This window comes from Prionailurus viverrinus, chromosome A1 (assembly GCF_022837055.1).
Source record: "Prionailurus viverrinus isolate Anna chromosome A1, UM_Priviv_1.0, whole genome shotgun sequence".
NCBI classification, from domain to species: Eukaryota; Metazoa; Chordata; class Mammalia; order Carnivora; family Felidae; genus Prionailurus; species Prionailurus viverrinus.
In genome coordinates, this window is record NC_062561.1 from 211,355,532 (window position 1) to 211,376,078 (window position 20,547).

The 20,547-nt window shown below is 41.4% G+C and overlaps 1 protein-coding gene across 2 annotated transcripts in view; it reads right to left on the reverse strand.

The window, feature by feature from the left end:
- The window catches only part of SLC1A3 (solute carrier family 1 member 3), a 79,583-nt gene that overhangs the window by 14,255 nt on the left and 44,781 nt on the right, over positions 1–20,547 (reverse strand). For both annotated transcript variants that reach the window (XM_047860111.1, XM_047860118.1), the window contains 2 exons: positions 3,766–3,970; positions 868–910 (listed from right to left, as the gene is read on the reverse strand). In XM_047860111.1, the coding sequence (XP_047716067.1) occupies positions 868–910; positions 3,766–3,970 (248 nt within the window). The remainder of the gene's footprint in view (positions 1–867; positions 911–3,765; positions 3,971–20,547) is intronic.

A 20,547-nucleotide genomic window follows, 5' to 3' on the forward strand; every position in this document is an offset into this window, starting at 1 on the left:
TTCCTTTTAATGTTTTGGGCCACAAAGCTTTTTTTATTCAGGTGAAGTTAGAATGAACTTTAATCCCTAGCAGCAAAGTATATTTGTATCCACAACACAGACAGCCAAGAACTGTTTGGATATGGGCGAAAAGGAAAAGGAACTGGACCTCACTATAGCCTCCAGGGAGGTGTCTCAAACCTTTCCAGGAAGCAGAATGTAGGAGCAGAAAGAGGATAGAATTTGGAGTCAGCACAGTAGGTTTGGATTCTGGATCTACCATTTATTACTTGTAAGATCTTGTGCCTATTAGACCATTCTGAATTATCATAGACGAGTTTCCTCATCAATGAAATGAAGACAATGATACCCATCATATTCATGTGAGGACTGAATATAACATTAGTGCTTGGCACATAGAATCCATAAGGCTCTTAGGAGACTTTAAAAAAACACACCCATTCACTTTTTACATTAAACCCAGAAACTTGAATAATCTCTCTAATGTTTAAAGCAAATTGTAAATGTGTCTTCTACTAGAATTTGTTTGCTTGGTGGGCTTTTGTGTGTGGAATGTGGGGACAAGAAGAGGGAGGGAGTCTCCTGATTGGCCTTTTTAACAATTAACAGAGACTCGATGAGCTATTCGTATGCGACACATTTAGTACCTGGTAACTAATAAGCCTTTAGTAAGGTAAAGGGTAAGACCTCCCCACACCCTACAAATCCCCCAGAAAACCCTAGTGCTTTCCATCTGGTTGGCAAAAGAGTGTTTCTTACTGCAGAGAAATGGAAAAAAAATAAAACAAAATGGATAAGGAGGTCCCACTCTGTTTGGTATGCCAAAGAGGAATTTCAAAAGCGAATTAGTGGCTATAGAGTGTTTACCTGTTTAAAGCAGGCTTCCACCAGATTTGGAGGGAACATATTCCTGCAAAGAAAATAATGGTCACTTGAAAAAGTTCTCAAATAATAAGTTTGTTTCTTAAACACTTTTTCATTGTGTCTAAGGTAAAGATTGTTTTGAACTAAGTAGCATATGGGAAAAAAAGAAAGGTGTTGGTGAATTTTATGTCTTGTAATGGGACATATGGTCATCCCTAAGTGGGGCCCATGTAGTTCATATTTTCCAGGGAAATCTCAAATTCAACTCCTCTGTCCTTTTGTCAGACAATGGGATTTTTCACTTCATCATTGTATCTTCAAATCCCGCTCCCAGGAAGAACCAAAGTGAGAATGGAAACAGCTTTGGCTACACATGTTCTGGTAAACTGAGGTATTATTGAATAGTGGCCATTTTGGTTTTGTGCCATGTGTCCAGGGACTGAATGTTCTGAATCATATGCCATGGTCAGACTGCTGAATTTTGTTCTCTACAGAGTCCTTCCAAAGGCCCTCTGGGGGATGGGATATTTACTTTGAATTACTGGAGCTTCTGAGGCTCCTTGGTAACCAACAGGGAGACGGCCCACAAAACTTAAACTTGTGGTACATGTGGCAAAGTTTGTCACTTTCTCAGAGCAGTGTTTGAGTTCATGGTAGAGTTCAAGGGACAACAATCTAGCCGGAGAGTCTCTAACCAGCTGTGTGACCTTGGCCAAGTCACTGCACCTATTCAGGTTTTAGTTGATTTATCTGTTGAAGAGGAGACTGGATTAAACTATCATTCGGACTCCAAGGTTGAAGACTGTGGGAGGAGACATGGCCCAGGCAGTTGCAGAGCCCGAGATCCCAGCAGTTGTGTGCTATCAAAGTCATATTTTAAGGTTAAAAACTCTAGTCCCTTTCTTCTTACTGCCTAGACCATCCTATTTGCTTTTCCTTCCTATCTATGCTCTGTGAGTCTGTTTTTATAAATCTTGATAGAAATGTGGGTTCGGGAGATTTCAGGAAAAATGCCCAAGCCAAGTGACTGGGTGGGGATAGGTTAGTCATACACCTGCCTACCAGTGGGGCGGGCAAGGAGAGGCAGAAACACACAGCATTCAGATGGATCAACCAGAATTGAGATGACAAGATCCCAATTCTTTAAACAAGGAGTAGAAATTATACAGAAAGAGAATATAATAAAATACTCCTAACCTACCTAATGGTAAAGTTCATGAAAAAATGGTGAAAAGCCTTAATTAATTTTCTGAACTAAATAAAATCATAGCTATCAGGTAACAACTTGGTATAAAATAATGTTATATAGGATGGCTTCTTACCTTCAGATAATTGTAATTAACTCCTAGAAAGGGCTTTTAAGAAGAGGATCTATGGGGCTGGGTTGTTCTTACAAACAGATGGTACAAAGTCATTCATGGTAGAAATTCAGAAGTGCTGCTGAAGAGAGCCTTTGTTGCTCAAATCTCTGCTAAATCTACCTGCCACAGAGCCATCCCTTGAGATGGCATGTGAAATCAAGTCCCTAGGAAGACTTTCTTTCAGATGATCAACGGGCGACCCTTTGGGGTAGGCATCTAGGATTGGTAAACCAGTCACTTTGTAAGAAAGTTGTATAGTAGGGAGGAAAGGGCCAGGTTTGGGGAGGATAGGTTGGGAAGGCTACATGGTGGAGGAATGCCAAGCAGGTGGGAAATATAGAGGCCTGTGCTGGGGTATCTTCCATTTGTCTCTCTAGACCCACTCTCCATCCTGCTCTGTACTCTGGGAGCCTGGCCCCTTGGGTTGTAGCACGTGGGCTCTCTTGCCTTCCGGCTTCCTTTTGGGTTTGTACAGTGGGATGTGCCGACAGATGACAGGGTAGTGGGACATGGAAGTGGATATGCACATTCTTCAGCTCTCTCTTTGACAGGTTGGGCAGCAGTGCTCTCCCTCTAAATTAGAGCTATTATTCTTGTCACAGGGCCTTTTCCCAAGACCACAGCTCTTCCTGAATTCCTCCCTTTGCCCCTCAGAGCTGGGGTGGCAACAAAACACCTTCCTATTGCCTTCAGTCCCCTGGTGCCTTACCACCCCTTGTAGGCTCCCTTAACCCTGTCTGTACCTTTGCAAAGCCCTCTCAGGGATCCTTTTGAATATGCAATATGCTTCCAGCCAGGATCTGACTGATGCAAGCGAAGGTGTGTAGAGAGAACAAACAGGAAGGTGTCAGGATCAAACCTTGGTTTACTTCACAGTTCTGTGTGAGATGACTCTGCCATCAAGTCCCTTTCAAGAATCAGATAAGACTCATTTGCAATCGGTGTATGGTTTATATACAAAACAATGCCAAAGAAGCCACCCTTTAATCTTTTCTTGCTGCTCTGCCAAATCCTTTCTTCATAAATGGTATAAAAGGAAAACCTTAGAACAAGTATGACCAGATGATCTTTAATTAAAGTCCCTTCTGGACAGAAATTGTTGTGTATAATGGATGATGATACAGATGACAAATTCTAAATTAGAAGAGTCCAATCCACAGGCTATACTTGAACACAAGCTAACCTTAAACAGCAAAACTGGAAAAAAGTAGGGTAAGGCTTATTAATATTCCAAGGTAAGTGGCACAGCTGAAAGGAGAACCGAGGGATCAGAGAACACAGTGATCAGTGATCAGTGAATCCTCAAAACAGGGCACTCAAAATCTATATCCTCTCTCTGTTCTTCTCACCTCTTTCCCATTAGATCAGAAAACAGAAATTTACTTTAATTTCTATTAGAAAGAAGTAAAGATGTGACCTTCATTGCAAAGCCCAGCAAGGCTGGTTCAGTTAGACACCTGTTTTGTGGTTTGATTAGCTCCCCCAAATGAGGGGTTGGGTGGTCAAAACATACCCAAAGGATGAGCTTGCAAGGACGTACCTGATCAGGTCCAGGAAGGCATCCGCAGCTGTCACTTGTACAATTTTGCCTTCTCTGTGCATATTTTCCTTTGTGCCTTTCCCGGGGTGGATGATGATGACAATGATTATGCCAATCACCACGGCAATGATGGTGGTAGTCATGTAATAGACTACAGCTCGCATTCCCATCTTCCCTGACGCCTTACTATCTAGGGCCGCCATTCCTGGTGAAGGCAAACAGAAGGAGATTTTCAGGAAGTCAGTCCAAGGAATTCTCCAGTGGAGGGTAACGGGAACAGTATTTCCTTCTATACCCCCCTGCCCTCATTCCACCCGGCAATGGGATTTTACATAAGTTATGAGAACTTGGCATCATTTTTAGTCAAGGCATCATAAAAGGTGAAAAAAAAAGCGCCATAGAATAGCTAGTCATCAGCTGTGTCAGCAAACACCTGATCACCCTTTTCTTGCCTCAAGAGTTGATTTCACATGGCTCTCTAATAATATGAAAAGGACCTTAAATTGTCTCCTATGTTATTACTGGATGGGGAGGCTATGAGTGTACATAGCGAGTAGCGTGTGTGTATCTGTAGATGAAGAGTTACTTAGAACAATTTTCTGGCAGGATAACTTGAGCATATTTCAACTCACTGTGGTGTCTCGCAAGGATTAACTGGCACTAAATATTCTTCCAAGAATTATTATTTTATATAAGTACTTGGGAGCTCTTTTTTGATGTCTTTATGCAAAATTGAAGCCATTATCCTGATCACCTACTAACTTAGCTTCAACTTGCATTTAAATTAGACATTATGTAATAAAGCCAAAGTTCTCAAACAGTTTCTCTGTGGTTTCATTTCATTTCATCTCATCAAAATTACAAAAAAAAAAAAAATTTTTTTTTTATTTTGGTAGGGTTCTTCTCATGTTTCCACCTCATCCCCTGGGCATGGAGTACCTCATCTCATGTTAAACATCTTCACCCCCTTATTTTCAGGACATTCTTCAAAGTCTACCTCAGACGAGGTGTTATCCTAGGTAAAAAAGGAGGCGTGACTTTCAAGATTTCCCTTATTACTCTAGCAAATGGAACACATCTTAATGCCTCTTGGATGGAAAAAAATTGGAAATGATACAAACCCCTCAGAAGATTAGATTATAATAATATGAGCTCTTCTGTTTCATTAGCTATTTCCCCACTTTTCTTCTTTCTTTCCCCTCCTGAATCGCACTAAAACTCTACAATCCAATTATAGTACAATCCAATTATAATGAATTGGGACTATTTTCTTTACTATTTAAAATTGTGTTTTTATAAATTGTATTAAAAGGTTATACTGTATCCCAATGATCAGTATCAGATTCTAATAGTGGTTCAATCTTTAGGTAGTGACCCTGTTCATACCAACATATTTAGAGTAAGGTAAAGTATTGGAAAAAATAGTATCCACAGTTGCCAGATAACTGGCTGGGTTTGCCCAAAAAAACATGATAGAATGGTAATGAGCTGATGTGGGAATTGAGGCCAGAGCTTTCAATTTATAATTTCATTTGTATTTGAACCCTGTCGTTCATAATAAACACTTATTATTATGCTTATGATACATTCTTATTTTTAACAACAACCTGTAACACAGATTTAAAACACTTAAGTGACTGTCTCAGGTCTTAGTTAACAACAAATAAAATGGAGTGGGAGTGTAAATAATCTTCCTGTACTTTCTGCCTCTGAGAAAACCACTTGCAGCTCCCACAAACAACAAGGCCAACTTTGGCTTTAATGCATGAATTTAACTTCTCCTCCCCATGCATTTCAAGAAACCCAGGGCTGAGTATCCATTTATTGGGATGATGCCACTTCAACACTTTCACCAACCTTCAAAATGGGCCAATCTGTTCTCAAAGTGTCCAGTCCCACCATTTTCATCCTCAGGTCTGAATCACATCTCAAATATTTTGGCTTCCTGTGCCTGAAATAATTTCTCTCAGAAGGGGCCTGCTCTCTTGCCCATTATAGCCTGAGCTTGTCACCACTGAAGCCTGAAATTCTTCTGCAGCAAGTGGTGTGGGCACAATAGGCCGGATATCTCTGCTAGGGGGTACCAGGCAGCAGTATTTTCTTCCTCTGAGATGCTTTCTTTCCCTCTTGCCTTCTATTCTGTAGTCCTGTTCCGTTCTCACGCCAACGCTTCTCTGACGTTCCTGCCCACTATTCCCGACCTATAGCTATTCAGAGAGAGTGCTAAGTGGTCAAGGCAGAGCACTGGAAACCAAAGTGGCAAACAAAGGAGGGGGCTTAAATCTCCCTCCCTCCCACCATGGGGTAGGGGTTGAAGTTATCCCGGAATCCACAGCTACAAGGCTATCAACTCAAAGAAATGAGTATTATTTATAGGATTTTTTTTAAATTTAAAAATGAAAACCAATATAAAAGTATTTTCTCCATACTTTTAAATTCTGAAATAGCTGAAGACAACCACCAAGGCATTTTTTTAGCAGTGAGCCCAGAAGGAGAATCCACAGTCAAATGAGAGGCCTCACCCATCTCTGTATATTGGCCCTTTTCCTTTGAAAGAGGATAAAGCAACAGCTGCTATTATTTCAGCCAAGGAAAGAGGGTTATGTATGTGTTGGGGTGACGGGAGTGTCTTCATTAGCTGATTCTCCAGGTAGGTCCTTTCCCAAAAGGGGGCTTGGCCTTCCCACCTCTGCCCCTGGTCCTCCATCTCCTCCTCACCACCCACCAGCCCTGACCATTCCCCTTCCCCTGAGACAGGCTTGTAAAACTAAAGGGGACTGGGGACAAGGCCACACACCGTCAGGAGGGCAAAAGCAGGACGGATGTGGACAGTGTGCCACACGCAGGGAATAGCCCCGATACTGGTGGAACCAGGAAAATGGAGGACGAGCTCTGGAAGACAAAACCCAATATGGGCAGTGTCACTCTTTCTCTCCCTTACCCAAACTCTGTGACCATCTCTGTCCCCCAGCCTCCTGAAATCTGAGACAAAGCTCTACATCAGAGACTATACACACATGTCAGATCATCTGGGGGCAAGGGTAAAGTACTAAATCACTTTGTAGAAAAGGAAACTCTGGCAGGAAGTGCCCTACATGTCTGGAAAGGGAAAGTTTTAACTGAACCTTGTCACTTCAAAATATGTGGAAGTAAAAGGCACCAGGGCAAGGGAGACAGGAGGTCACTCGGGTATGTAGGTACTGATGGGACTGTGTTACAACAACTATGCGTTTGTCTAAACATACATTTGAGAAACACATTCCTGAGCAAGTAGTAAAGATAATGATCTCAACTGGTCTCTTTTTCTTCATTAGAGCTGGGTTTAGCTAAACCAGACCCACTCAAGACATCTTTACATCTTTATTATGAATGGCAATTCTGCCATCAGAATTGAGACCTTCTTGAAATCCAAGAAATACTATATCGTACAATTGCTACAAGCACCATGACTTGTCTTCTTATGATAAAGACGTGTTTGTTATGTTTATATGCTTTATATATTTTGAATTAACTTTGGTGCTAGTTCACTAACTTACCACAAAACCCCACCTCCAATCAATGGCAGATATTCATCAAATTTCATGTCAACTCTATGTTGTAGATGTCGTTGATATCATTCCGAAGGTAAAGATACAGGAGGTCAGAGAAGTTAAGTAACTTGTCCAGTGTTGCATAGCTAGTAAATGGCAGTGGCAGAATTCGAACCCACACTCCCAAGGGATCACTCTTTCCACTATACCTCTCTTCTTATGGACAAGCGAGGAGTCACCCACATTTCGTTTGCTTGTTATCCATGCTAGCTTTCTCTAACTCTCTTGCATCTGGGTTCAATGTTGAGATGAGCCAACTGGCTGGAGGAAAATTCTGTGGAGGTAGGTAACTGTGGAGACACTCTGGCACGTTACTCGGCATTCCCTACCTTAAGAGGAAGTGGGTGACGCTGGTCACGGAAGGACTAGCTAGAGAATTAATCAATTAGTACACATTTCTCACCATTCCTAGAAAAGCAGCCAAGAGCATGTTCTAATGGAATGTAAAGGGTCATGGATACTTGCTGGCTGTGGGTATGTGAATCCTTTTTTCCTTTCTAAAAACCGACCCATCAAGAATCAGCTATCAAGATAGCAATCCATTGATCATTTCTGCCTATTACATGTTCACCAATGAGGTAAGCATCTAAAAGGGATCAAACGAGGGGCTCCTGGGTGGCTCACTCAGTTGAGGGTCCTCCTCTTGATTTCAGCTCTGGTTGTGATATCACGGTTCAGTTCGTGAGTTTGAGCCCCGCACTGCACTCTGCACTGATGGCTCAGGGCCTGCTTGGGATTCTCTCTCACCTCTCTCTCTCTCTGCCCCTCCTCCTGCTCAAGCTCTCTCTCAAAATAAATAAATGAACACTTGAAAAAATAAAAGAGATCAAATAAGATGTTTTTTAGAATGTAGAAGATTAAGACTTTGCTTTAGATACCTGAGTATTTTAGGCAGCAGTCACTGTGAACAGAGAGGAAGGAAGAAAAGAGTTTCTTAGCAAATAGGTAAATACGCATTTACCTCTTTGTTTATAAAGACAGTCTTTTGGTAATCAGTTAACATTAACAAACATGCACCAAATTCATGGTTTTGGGGGATGGAGGAGGGAGGGAGTATTTCATAAATATGTATGTGGAACTCTATACGTCTATGTTGTAAATTAGATTTCTTTTGGTATATTATTTGGTATGACTTCTTGGATAAATGAAGTATGTATAAAGCCAAGTATAAAGGATAACATATAAATAATGTCAATTCTCAAGGCTCTATTATTTGCATGGATTTTATTCTCCCATCTGCTAAAAATCTGTGTCTTATCCATTCATGTGTCTTTTTATACTGCCCCCAATAACTCCTGTCTCTGCTTTTAAAAACTGAAATTTAAGGCAGAAGACTTCTGTGATGAATTGTCTTACTACTCATTCTCATGGTGTTTCATTGTTCTTCCAGGGCTGCTGGATCAGGCCCAGAAAGAACGGAAGAGGCTGGGGGATGGTAAGTGCTGATTCAGGAATATTGTCTGTTTCAGTTTTTATTTTATTTTAGATGCACTCCTTCTCCACAGTGGGCTTCTCAAATACTCATCTAATGAAAGCCGCCTGTTCTCCATCCTCCTAGAATTTCAAAATGGGCACACTTACAACAAGGAAACCAAGGATGAGCTCCAGCATGTACCATAGTCATTAGACTAAAGGTGATGAATTGTTAATAAGAAAGTTAAATTCTAAGAGCACAATATACTTCATATTTATAGATTGAAAAATGATCTCTTGTGTCATAAAGCAGCCACCCACTGCTGGAGCAGGGGCACGCTGGAACCCTCTGAAAGGAGAGTGAGCAAAAGGGTCCAAAAGCTCAGAGGAAAGGCAGGGAGGAGGTTGGCGGGGGCAGGGAGTAAGGATAAAGTAAATCATTTTAAATCTAAAACTATGTTAAATTTTTCTTCCCTAAAGTATTTCCTTCTGGCCCCTTTACAGACTAGTTTGTTGAAAAAAAAGTAAAGTTCTACGATTCTTTAGGCTCTGGGACAAAAGAATCTTTAAAAGAATCTTTAAAGAATCTTTAAAAAGTAAAAAGTTAAAAGTAAAGTTCTACGATTCTACAGGTTCTGGGACAAAGAATCTTTAAAAGAATCTTTAAAAAGTCTTTTTTTTTTTTTTTTCCAATAAAAGGTTAGAAAAGGTTGGTAATGATTGTATCACAATTTTGAATCGCAACCAGTAATTCAATAGTTCAAACTGCTTAAGGCCAACCTCAGGTATTTTGGAAACATATTCTTTTTTTAAAAAGATTATAGCTCAGTGATTAAGAGTTTAGGCTTCCACGTGAGAAGACCTGGATTTCACTTCTGGCTCTGGTAGCATGTGACCTCTGGAAGCCTCTGGAAGCCTCTGGAAGCCTCAGTTTCCTCAACTGTAGTATGGGAATAACGAAAGCTCCCTTACTGGATTTTCATTGGCATTAAAGGGACTTCCATATTGAAAGCACTTAGCATAGTGCCTGGCACATAGTAAGGACTCAACAAATGTTAGCTGCTATTATTAATTAAGCTTATAAGTAATAAGCAATCTATTCCCTAAGTATTATTTGCTCTCTCTAAGTCTCTATTTCATCTAGGCAAGAAGCTAATAATATTTGTAAAATTTGCAAGCTTAGGGAAAACTTATATAAAGAATCCAGACAAAGCAGCTTCTTGATAAATGCTAGTTATGATCATTATGTGTCTTTCTCTACAAGAATTTTCGTACCAAGAAGGCAGAACCATCTGTTTTATTCACTGATGTAGCCTCAGTGCCTAGAACAGTGCCTGCACCGGAAGGTATCCCATAAATACTCGAACAATCATTCTTATCACTGTTAGTGTTGTTATGCTGGGTAGCGGCCACACACATTTTTTTTTTTTTTTTTAACATTTAGGTTAGGTTACTGTGACTTACAAGTACTAAAGTTGCTTTTTGTTTAAAATACTCTGTAATTCTGATTCATCAATTTTAGTTTCTCTTCCCCCAACTAATCCAAAATAGTGAGGTTCATTCTATCTTGAAGAGGGAGAGACAGATCTGGTGGGGAAAGAGTGGCTGAGTGTTACCTGGGAGCTTCATTTCCAGAACTGGGGGGTCATTCACAGCAAGGTGTCCCTGGGATGGTCAGGAAGGTGGAAGGCTGGCACACCTCTACTATTCACTACCAGGAGCACCCCTCCTCTTTCCCTTCCTCTCCCACTCCTATATAATTTTCCATCTTTTACTAACATGATGCAGTCTTGCAGAGGAGCCTAGATAAGTAACTGCTGAAGTCCTATCTGTCCACATGTTAACAGAACAACGAGTGAATAAAGTGAAAACATAAACATAGAAAAGGGAACGGAAGAGAGAGATGGGGTCTGACAAGTGCTAATGATGCAGATCATGAAATCAATTCAGTGGGTTATGACTCGTATTTTTTTCCAATAGTGAAAGAAGACAGAATAGAAAATATTAAAGGTGTCGCCTGTGATAAAGCTAAGTATTATTTTGTGGATCTTTTTTCAGCCGTGTGTGTGTGTGTGGCCAGGTCCCAATATAAAATACATTTGTATCTTTTCTTCCTGTTTTTTTGAAGGGGGCACCCAAATAGGAATAGATTTGTATTTTATTTGTAGGTTCTAGTAAAAAAAAAAAAAAAGTAGCTTCCAAACATTGGTAGATGCCCCCATTCAGTTAATAGTAGACGTTTAAAAAAGGAGTCAGGACTCCGTCGTTGTCATCTTCACTTCCTATGACCTTGGGCTGCCCACAGCACCCAAAAATGTATGTCATCTTGCTAGTGGAGACGAAGGAGACGAGGGTGCTGATCTCTAACATATGGTCAGTTGAAATGAACAGAAATTCTGCAGACGTTGTTAAGAAGGGGACATTTTTGAGAAGAGATTTAGCTTCATGCAACTTTGAGCAAAGAGGCATTTACTTTCATCGGTGATTCTTAGTGAAGAAGAGTCAAACCACCTCTATAAGCAGCTGAGAACAATTTTGTGAAATTCACAGTCAAGTAAATCACAAGTATCTTCCCAGGGGTTTCCACCTTGGCCGAAGTTTCCTTCCCATGTAGCTGTTCATAATATCACAAAACTTCATATTTCGTTCACTTATAATACCACTTCATTTTATGAGGTTGTATTGCATGAGAATGACAAGGAAGCTTCTTTGCAAATTTATTGCTTGTGATGGCATATAATTTGTCAGGCAAATTGATTTTTAATTCGACCCTTAAAACTGTCAACGAAAGTCTTTCTTCGAGTTCTACAGTTTACTAGTAAAATGAAGTGTGGAAAGGCAAAAGGGAAACGTTCTATTCTGAAAGATGGGTAAAGAGTAAACTCAAAGGAACAGACAATATTATTTAGTGGAAGAAAAAGTCACACAAATCAACTTTTATCCCCAGTCTTCTAGGACTAAGCAGCCATCCCTTTCCTCTGGCTATAGTCATCCTCTGAAAATGAACTTTCATACGGGGAAGCAGTGAGGGGAAATTGAGACCCAGCTTTCACTGCTGCTACCTCCAATATCAAGGCCTGCTTGACCTCTGGTTGGGAATACTTCTCCTGGATTACCAGCTGGTGAGGTCCTCTGAGTGGTCAAGGTTGCTCTTCTCTACACTAGTCTTAACCATCCACCAGACTCTCATTACAGCCTAGCACAGCCCTGTGATCATTCCAGTGACACGGTCTGCCGGGGAACCTGCCATGGGGACTTCCTCTCTCTCTCAGCAAGGTTTCAAGAAAACCTCTGAAGAGCCAGCTCTGAGATTCACTTCTCATAGGCCCACAAGCTGCCGGCACAAGACCCACTGAGAGGTGATTTAGATACCCATTTACCCTTCACATTAGCCCATCCTTTGCTCACAATATTGGAATGTGCTGCACAATATGCTTTTCTGAAGAGGAACCAGGGAGTAATTCATCTTCTTTATGTGTGCTAAGCAGAGCAAGAGGGAGAGGCGAGCAGGACCCATGATGAGCTGGGGAGTAGTGATTAGTAACAGCTGACAGCCTCAGACCAAGACCCTTTCTTTGGTTACCTCATTGTAACAGCCGAGCACAAAGGAATGATTGTCTTCTCGCCAAGATTTAGAAACCCAGGACCACAAAAAATAGCAGCTAAAAGAAAAAGCGTGGGTTGGGCCATGGAGACAAGGGGCTGATCAGACCAACTCCTGGTTATACCTGTGAAGCTTGGCTTTGAAAAGAAACCTCTATCATGTACAAAGATGTGCCAACATGCAGTCAGCCATCAACAGCACCCACCAGGACCACTTATGTGACCAGGGAAAGTAGGTGACTTCCCTCACAGTAGAAAGAGTGTGTGGAGAGCAGCAAATTACTTCAGCTTAATGACAGGAAGTTCTTTGAGGGCCAGAGCTCCAGCCCCTTCTGCCTTTTCCCCAAAAGAATCATGATTTACAACCAATCACTAGATGAGTAGCTTGCAATTTCCAAAGCAGCCTCTTTACTTTGAATTACTGGCTGTGGAAAAGACCTTTATGTCCTGTGTCCCATGTGACTTTCTTCGGAAGATGATGGTCAAGACAGCATGTTTCCCTGCTGGCAGAATGCTGAGTGGGACTAAATTCCACAACTGGGCCAGACTCGTTCAAAGTTAATCAAAAGGCATCTCAAGCTGACTGCAGAACATGTCAGACTCAAGGGGTTCCCTTTCTTCCCACGGAAGGCCTGTCCCTCACAGAAGAAAAGGAATTGAAAGCCGCATGGAAATTGAAAGCAACATATGGACATTAAAAACCAGTTTGACCTGGCCCAGCTTCCCAGAACAGTTGAGGCAGGAGTGTGTCTCCACCCGCTGAAATGAGGTTGGGAAGCAGCAGAGATTCCTGGGGCCAAAGGAGCCATACCCACAGTTGCAACTCGACATCCATCCCATTCCTTGCCATCAAAAGATTCTGGAATCATCACCACTCTGAGAACTTGGAAATGGACCGAGGTTAAGTTTCTTTATTGAAACTGAAATGAACATATTCTATCTAAAAAGATACATTTCTTATATATAAAAAAAGAAATAATTAAGAATAAAATGTGTTCACTTTAGCTATTCTCGAAATTAAATCTAGGATGTAGGACCTTATATACTATATACAAGAATAAATTTTCAAAAATTTCAGTCCATGTTCTGGCCAGTTAAAAGAATGTGACAGTTAAGTCTTTGGGGACAGAGCTGGGGTTGAACAGAGAAGGAAGAGAAAATTATGGAGACAAGGGGTGGAGAGAATGACAGAAGGAGAGAAGAGAGAAAGACGAGAAGGGAGACCACCAAACAGAGAAGCATGGGATGGAGAAAAAGTTCAGTAGGTGCTTTATCTCAGTCAGCATATTTCTTGGGCAGTGGCCAACACACCCCTTTTCAGTTCTGATTAATTTTCTCAGCATTTAAAACTTCATCAGTTGTTCTTATCTAATCTATAAAGGAATAGTCGCACCCAAGGAGGGGGAGATTATGCTCCCGGCTACCTGACCTAAACAATAAAGCAGTATCACTTCACCCAGTGAAAAAGACTGTGGCAAACTCTAGAATGGGTTGGCTTCCCTTACATCTGCCTTAAGTATAGTAAGAGAACAGTCTCTCCTTGAAACAGGAAAAGCTGCATTTTTGCCCCCAGGGCCAAGGGCGACAATGGAACTGAATTATCCCTGATATATTCCACCAGCAGTGGTGCAGGACTTTTGCAGCTTTTCCCTTCTACAAAAGGGAGTTATTTCTGCATATTCTACCTTAGTTTTGCAACCTTTGTACATAGTTTCTGTGTGCTTCTCAGTTTCATATTTTGATGTTTTTTAAAGAGGTATTTAGAAATTCCCACATGTTCTCCAAAGAAAATTAGGGGCAGCCCCTTCCGTCTAACTCCACTTATCCTGAATAGACTTCAGGGATATCCAGGAGGGTGCAGAGACAGGGAGTGGAGATGGTGTGTGGTTGATTTGACACTGATGTTGCATGGATTGGATTGTAAAAATTATTCTTTAACTTGGAAAATGAGGATAGGGTGGGTAACAATGCAGTTGCCAGTGTTTGGAAAAAACAACTACTGGATGGGTCATTGAGTAAAATCTGGTAACATTAGATGGCAAAAAACAAAACACAAAAACAAAAACAAACGAACAAAAAACACAGAGAGAGGGGAGAGTGAACTGGCAACATTGTTAAAAAGGGGGATGAGATAAAATATTTTTAAATAAGGTAAGCGAAAGCAAAGTGAAAAACTGAATTCAATATGGGAAGTCTGGGTGGCTCAATTGGTTAAGCACCCAACTCCTGATTTCGGCTCAGGTCATGATCTCATGGTTCGTGATTTCAAGCCCCATGTTGGGCTCTGCTTGGACAGTGTGGAGACTGTTTGGTATTCTCTCTCTCTCTCTCTCTCTCTCTCCCACTGCCCCTCTCTCTCCCTCCCTCTCAAAATAAATAAATAAACTTAAAAAAAAAGCTGAATTCAAATGAATGATTTCAAATGAATGATTCAAATAGCTACCATGGCCCCATCGCAAATAATGGAAAGAGGTAGCAAGGCAGTGAAGTTATAGTAAGGATAGTAAGGGTATAGTAAGGATAACTTGATCTTACCACCAGGACCATGGTGATCATGCCTGAGAGACCAAGACCTGAGCTGAGGTCAAGAGTTGGATGCTTAACTGACTGAGCCACCCATGCGCCCCATCTTGCTTCTTTTAAAAGTGGCTATAGTCATTGCTTCTACAATTAAAAAAATTTCACTTATTCATGCATTTATTCAACTTTTATGAAAGACCTTCTCAATACTCTGGCCAAAGACATGATTGATAGGGTCCTCATGCATTTTAGTAGATGTAAAATTTTAAAATATATTTTTGTGAAACAGCCCTGAACAAGTAAAATGCATAAATTATCCAGCAGAATGATTTGGAATGGAATTGGGAGGAAAACGGGGAAATCTGTTGGTACATATTAGAAGGAAATGGTTGTAATAAACTCCGGCGTTTGTTTGCTTTGAATCCTGGCTCCATCACTTGTGACTGGTCAAGATATGTAACCTCTCAGTGTCTTAGTAAATGAAGGATAATAATGGTATTTACTTCCCAGGGTCATTCCAAGGAATAAATGAGTTTGATGTACGATGCCTTAGAAAGATATCTGACACATATAAGTTAGCCACGATGATGATGACGCATATGTTTTTGTTTTATAAAAATATTTTTAACTCTGAAGGGTTCCTTGGAACATGACTATAAAATGTGAGAACTCCATCAGTAAAATCAGACCCCATCCTGCTAGGCACCTGCTAAGTGCTTTATCTCATTAAATCCTCCCAAACCCGCAGGGTTAATAATGGTCATAATAATGGTCAACCCCATTTACAGATTAGGACACAGGGAGGTTAAATCTCTTGCTCAGGATCACACAGTTAGTAAAAGTGGCATTGCTGGCATGTGAACTCAAGTTTCCTTGCCTCCAGAACTCTCTGTTTAATCCCTACATTGACAGCCCTGGAGATTCTTTGTGAGATAAAGTCTTTGCACTGGATTTGTATCAATTGTTGACTTGCATTTGATTCACCTAAATGGGGAACTCTGGCAAAAATCTGTTAAATTCATATTTGAATGGAGGCTCTACATCACAACAAAAAAGGATCATGCACATGTTGAAAAGTCAAGCAATGGTGATGAATGGCTACTGTCCAAGCACTGAGCAGCCTTCACTAGAATTAGTCTGAGATCTCATTGAACTGGGGAGTCCTAACATGCAGGCTTTATTCAGAAGTCGATATACCATTGTACATTTTAAATCAAAGGAGAAAGGAGGAACACTCAACCATGGATAATTTCACACTGCAAAGACCTTAGGAAATTCCTAGAACTCTTATGTCTCTTGGTGAAGTTGCGCCCCCCCCCCCCCCCCCCCCCCGCCCATTCCCTTTAGAGTATCAGTTATGGAACTTTCTCTGCGTCTATCCATGATGGCGCTCACCATCTCCTTGGCTAGCTCTTCTCTATTGGGTAGGTTTGAATTTTAAAAAATGGTGGTTAGGAAGAAGCAAAATCTGGTTCCTTATAACCCTTTTCTCTTGAGATAAATTTTCCTTCTGGAGGAATACAGAGCAAGTCTGGTTCACATTTATCAGAGGGACATTGGGCTTTTTCTCCAGACTAAATCCTCATCATTTCTCCAACGGATCCTCATGTACCATTATTTCCAGATGATTGCCAACCTGTAATCCCTCTCACTGCTTACCAGTCAATGCCCTCATGCTCTGGTTCAAACCTTCTTGGCCCAGCTTTGTTGCCTGCCCAGGCCTACCCCATTCTTCCAGGCAACTTAGAATTCTCAGTGTTCCTTAGCTGAGCCTTGAGTTTCATAGTTGATTTTGTTTTACAGTCATGCATGGGGCCTTGAACTCATGACACTGAGATCAAGACCTGGACTGAGATCAAGAGTTGGACCAACTGAGCCACCCAGGCACCCCTACGCTCTCCATTTAAATGTTCAACTCCTTGAGGCTAGAGACTGGCAATGTCTCTCCATACCTTTATTCCCCACATTGGTTAGCACAGTGCCTGCCCAAAACAGGAGCCCAATAAATATGTCTTGGAATGGATTCAGCACCCTCTTAATAGCTACTTTGCTTTGTCAAAGTCACTCCTGAATGTGCTCAGAATTAACAAATTACTCCTGATGCAGTGTGACCAGCGCAGAGTACAGTGAACTATTAATAATTATAACTGAGTAAACACGACTATATTCATTCTTTTTTCGCCACCACATCCTACTGTTGGTTCATATTAAGCTTTTAGTCACATGAACTGGTGCCAAGCTCAGTCTCTCCCCATCCTGTAATTGCACAATTGCCTTTTGAATCTGAAAGCAGAAATATACATTTATCCCCTGCTCAACTTCATTTTGTTGGTTTCCATCCAGCCCTGCAGCCAATTGAAGTCATTTTGAACCATGATCTTAGGCATATGTGGTAGAAGCCATTCTTCTGGGGCTTATGTCATCTGAAAACCCAGTGTAGGTGCCTTCTAGGTCTTTAAGTTGTTGATAAAAATGTGAACAGGAGAGGGCTTTTAAAAAGTACAACATTGCACTTCACTAGGTTTTTCCAGCTTGATATGGGGTCCTAAACACTCTTTAGGTGTAAATGTTCAGCCAGTTTCAAACTGATTTCACTGTCTTACTAGGTCCTATTTTATTGTCAAAAGTAGTACTAGAGATTCAAAAAATTTGAGAACAACCCAAACAAATTGTGACAGGAATTCCACACTAAACGTTATTATAGGAAGAGAGTAATTTCACAATATATTCCTTGTAGAACATGCAACTATTACAAACTGTTTTCTGGGAATCCAGTAAGCCTGACTTCGTAGCTTTAGGAAATAACTCTCTTTTCCTGAAAGGGTCAGTGGTATCAATCTAGAAAGGTATACACTGATAAATATCTTTCTCTACTAAATGGGAATGTAATATTATTTGGGGAGAGATACAAACACACCAAGAATTAATACAAACATGAGTTGTTCATATGAGAAAGATATAATAATTATTTTAAGCTTCAGGAAAGTTTATTGGATAGCTCATCGGGAAAAAAATTCTGGATGTGCTCTACTGACCATCGAAAGGTTCCTTATCTGAGTGCCTTTAATTCATCTTTGTTTTTACTTCTTCCATGATAACATATCAGCTTGTGATTTTCCAGGTTATCATCTTTCAATTATGAATATACACAATGGCCCACATTTATTGCTATATGCCCTGTGGCTACCAGAGTCGATACTCGATAGATATTTGGTGAATGAATGATGAATGACATAGTCTGCAAATTCAGTAGGTGAGAATAAGCAACTGTACTCCATCCACGAATCAAGAAGTTATTTATGTAACATCTACTATAACGGGAGCTCATCACTGCAATGGGTCCTGGGATGCAGATGTATAAACAGTAGTTCCTAAGCCCAAGGAGATCTTCTTTTGAGTAAATAAGTCATATTCTCACCAAATAATCAAATGTTCAACCATATATGACATAAAGAATTAAATGCACAAGAATGGGAAAATTGTGGAAAATGTTCAGTTCATGTAAAGAAAAGACTATATCGTAAGCAGTGAAATTAAGGCAACAGAAACACTTTAGCATTATAAATTGGTCCAGTACAAATGTAGAGGCCACGCTGCAATAGGGGCCACATGGCACTACAGAGAGGGGGCTTTCGTGACAAATGGATCTGAGTTTGAACACAGGTTCAGCTACTTGCTAGCAGGGGAACCTTGGGAAGTTTCCTCGTCCATACAGTGGAGATAGTAGTAACGACCTTGCAGGAGGGATAACAAATATGTGTGTTCAATGCCTGCTGTGTCTTTCATAATCAATAACTGCTAGTCATTATTATGGCAGGTATAATAAAAATTGTCACTGATGAATCAAAGAATAAATCTGCAATGCAGACAATCATTTTATCACTTTAAGGTGAGAGTAAACACAATTTGAAAGATGATGCCAATGTTCTCAGACATTTTCAGCTTAGCGTGTAAACCACACATTATTTAGCTAATTATTGAGGAGTTACCATGTGCCCGGCTCTGTCCCAGGCTAAGTAAACCATGTAGCATTGCCTCTAATTTACACACATCTTAATGCTATGGAAACTTGATTGTAGAGAATGTAATCCCACAGGGGATCTGCAAACAACCTTGGAAACCAAGTCTGTTATCAAAAAGCCAAAATTAAATGCCTAAAACTGGGGCTTAAGTCATAGCTGAGGACCTCCAGGTTTGGTGAGTGAGGCCAAGAAACCAAGATTTATACATGTGAGGTACAAAATGCCATTACTGGTTAGTGGTGAGGCCAGCACAGAATGACAGTTTCACCAGGCCTTCTGTTAATTCGACACGGCTTAAAGCTTTGCCATACAGCACACCAACTTGAAACTCCGTTTACAACACGTCACATTTTCCCCATCTTGGAAGGTCATGACCTTTCTTGGCAAGTGGGTTTTTTATTTTAACATAGAAAATAGAGGGATTTCAATTGCTTACTCAGGCTCACCCACAGGCAGTTTTCTCATTCAGAAACGCAGAGAAGCGTTTGATGTAGGAAGCAGCCAGTCAGCTGAAAAGAGGTGAGGTCACATGTGACAGGAGCTCCGAAACTGGTTACCGTTTAGTGACAAAGCCAAGGTGTCGTGGATGAGGATGTCTCAGGTGACCTGGGCCAACACTGAGGAAACGATCCTCTCTGGGCAGACCCTATAAGCACAAGCAAGGAAGGGCTTTGCACCTGACACTCCCCAGCAAGGAAGCCAAAAGGGCCTTCGAAGTTGATGTTGATAGTAGTGAAGCCGAATCTGAGGGGTGGCGCTCAGTAACAGGACCCTAGTGCCTACAATTCACATAAAGCATGCTCACAGCCACCATCTGAGCCGAGCTCTCCTGGGGTCCCCTGGGTGGCACAGATAGCAAATATTTCTATTACTATCACTACTACGATTTCCACGCCACAGACGAGCCGTGAGCGCCAAAGCAACTTCCCCACAGCGAGTTAGTACCGTGACTGGTATAGAAACGAGTCGGGTAGCCCCAAGGTTTGTGTTCTTGAGAACCACACAGGGATCACCACAAATACATAAAGGCAGAGCGAGGCTCCTCTTCTCTGATCAGACGCTCTGCCCTACTCAGCTGGCCCCTCTTCAACTTCTCAGCGTAAACATTTCGGCCTGGCAGAGAAGGAGATCCAGAGCCCGGGGTCTGCGTGTAACAGCTCTGCGACTGCCTTCGCTGGCACCTAGCACGGCTGACCGAGGGAGCTCAACACTGAATGAATCAACAACCTCAATTCGACAATAGCGGCTGTGCATGACTCGGGAGCACAAATGCCGTGCGGACGAGGGAGGGAATGAAGCATGAAAACATATGGCAGAGGCTGTCAGCACTATTTAATGTGTACGCAGTGAAAGCACAGAACTGTACAAGGCTTGACAAGGGAAATAAAAGACACGGTGCAGTCTGTGCCCCTGTGTATCGATGGTCTTACAGAGGCCACAGCACACGTAAATGCCTCATGAATACTTGCGGAGTAACTCTCCAATGTGTAGAGGTGTAAAATGTTTCAAGTAGGGAGATAAACTCTGCAAAGACATGAGATGCATGGGAGAACCATCCACGGGGAGTTGGGGAGTCGGAATGGAAGAAACACAAACACCCCCCTTCCCCTACCCCTGAGTGTTTTGAGGCATGA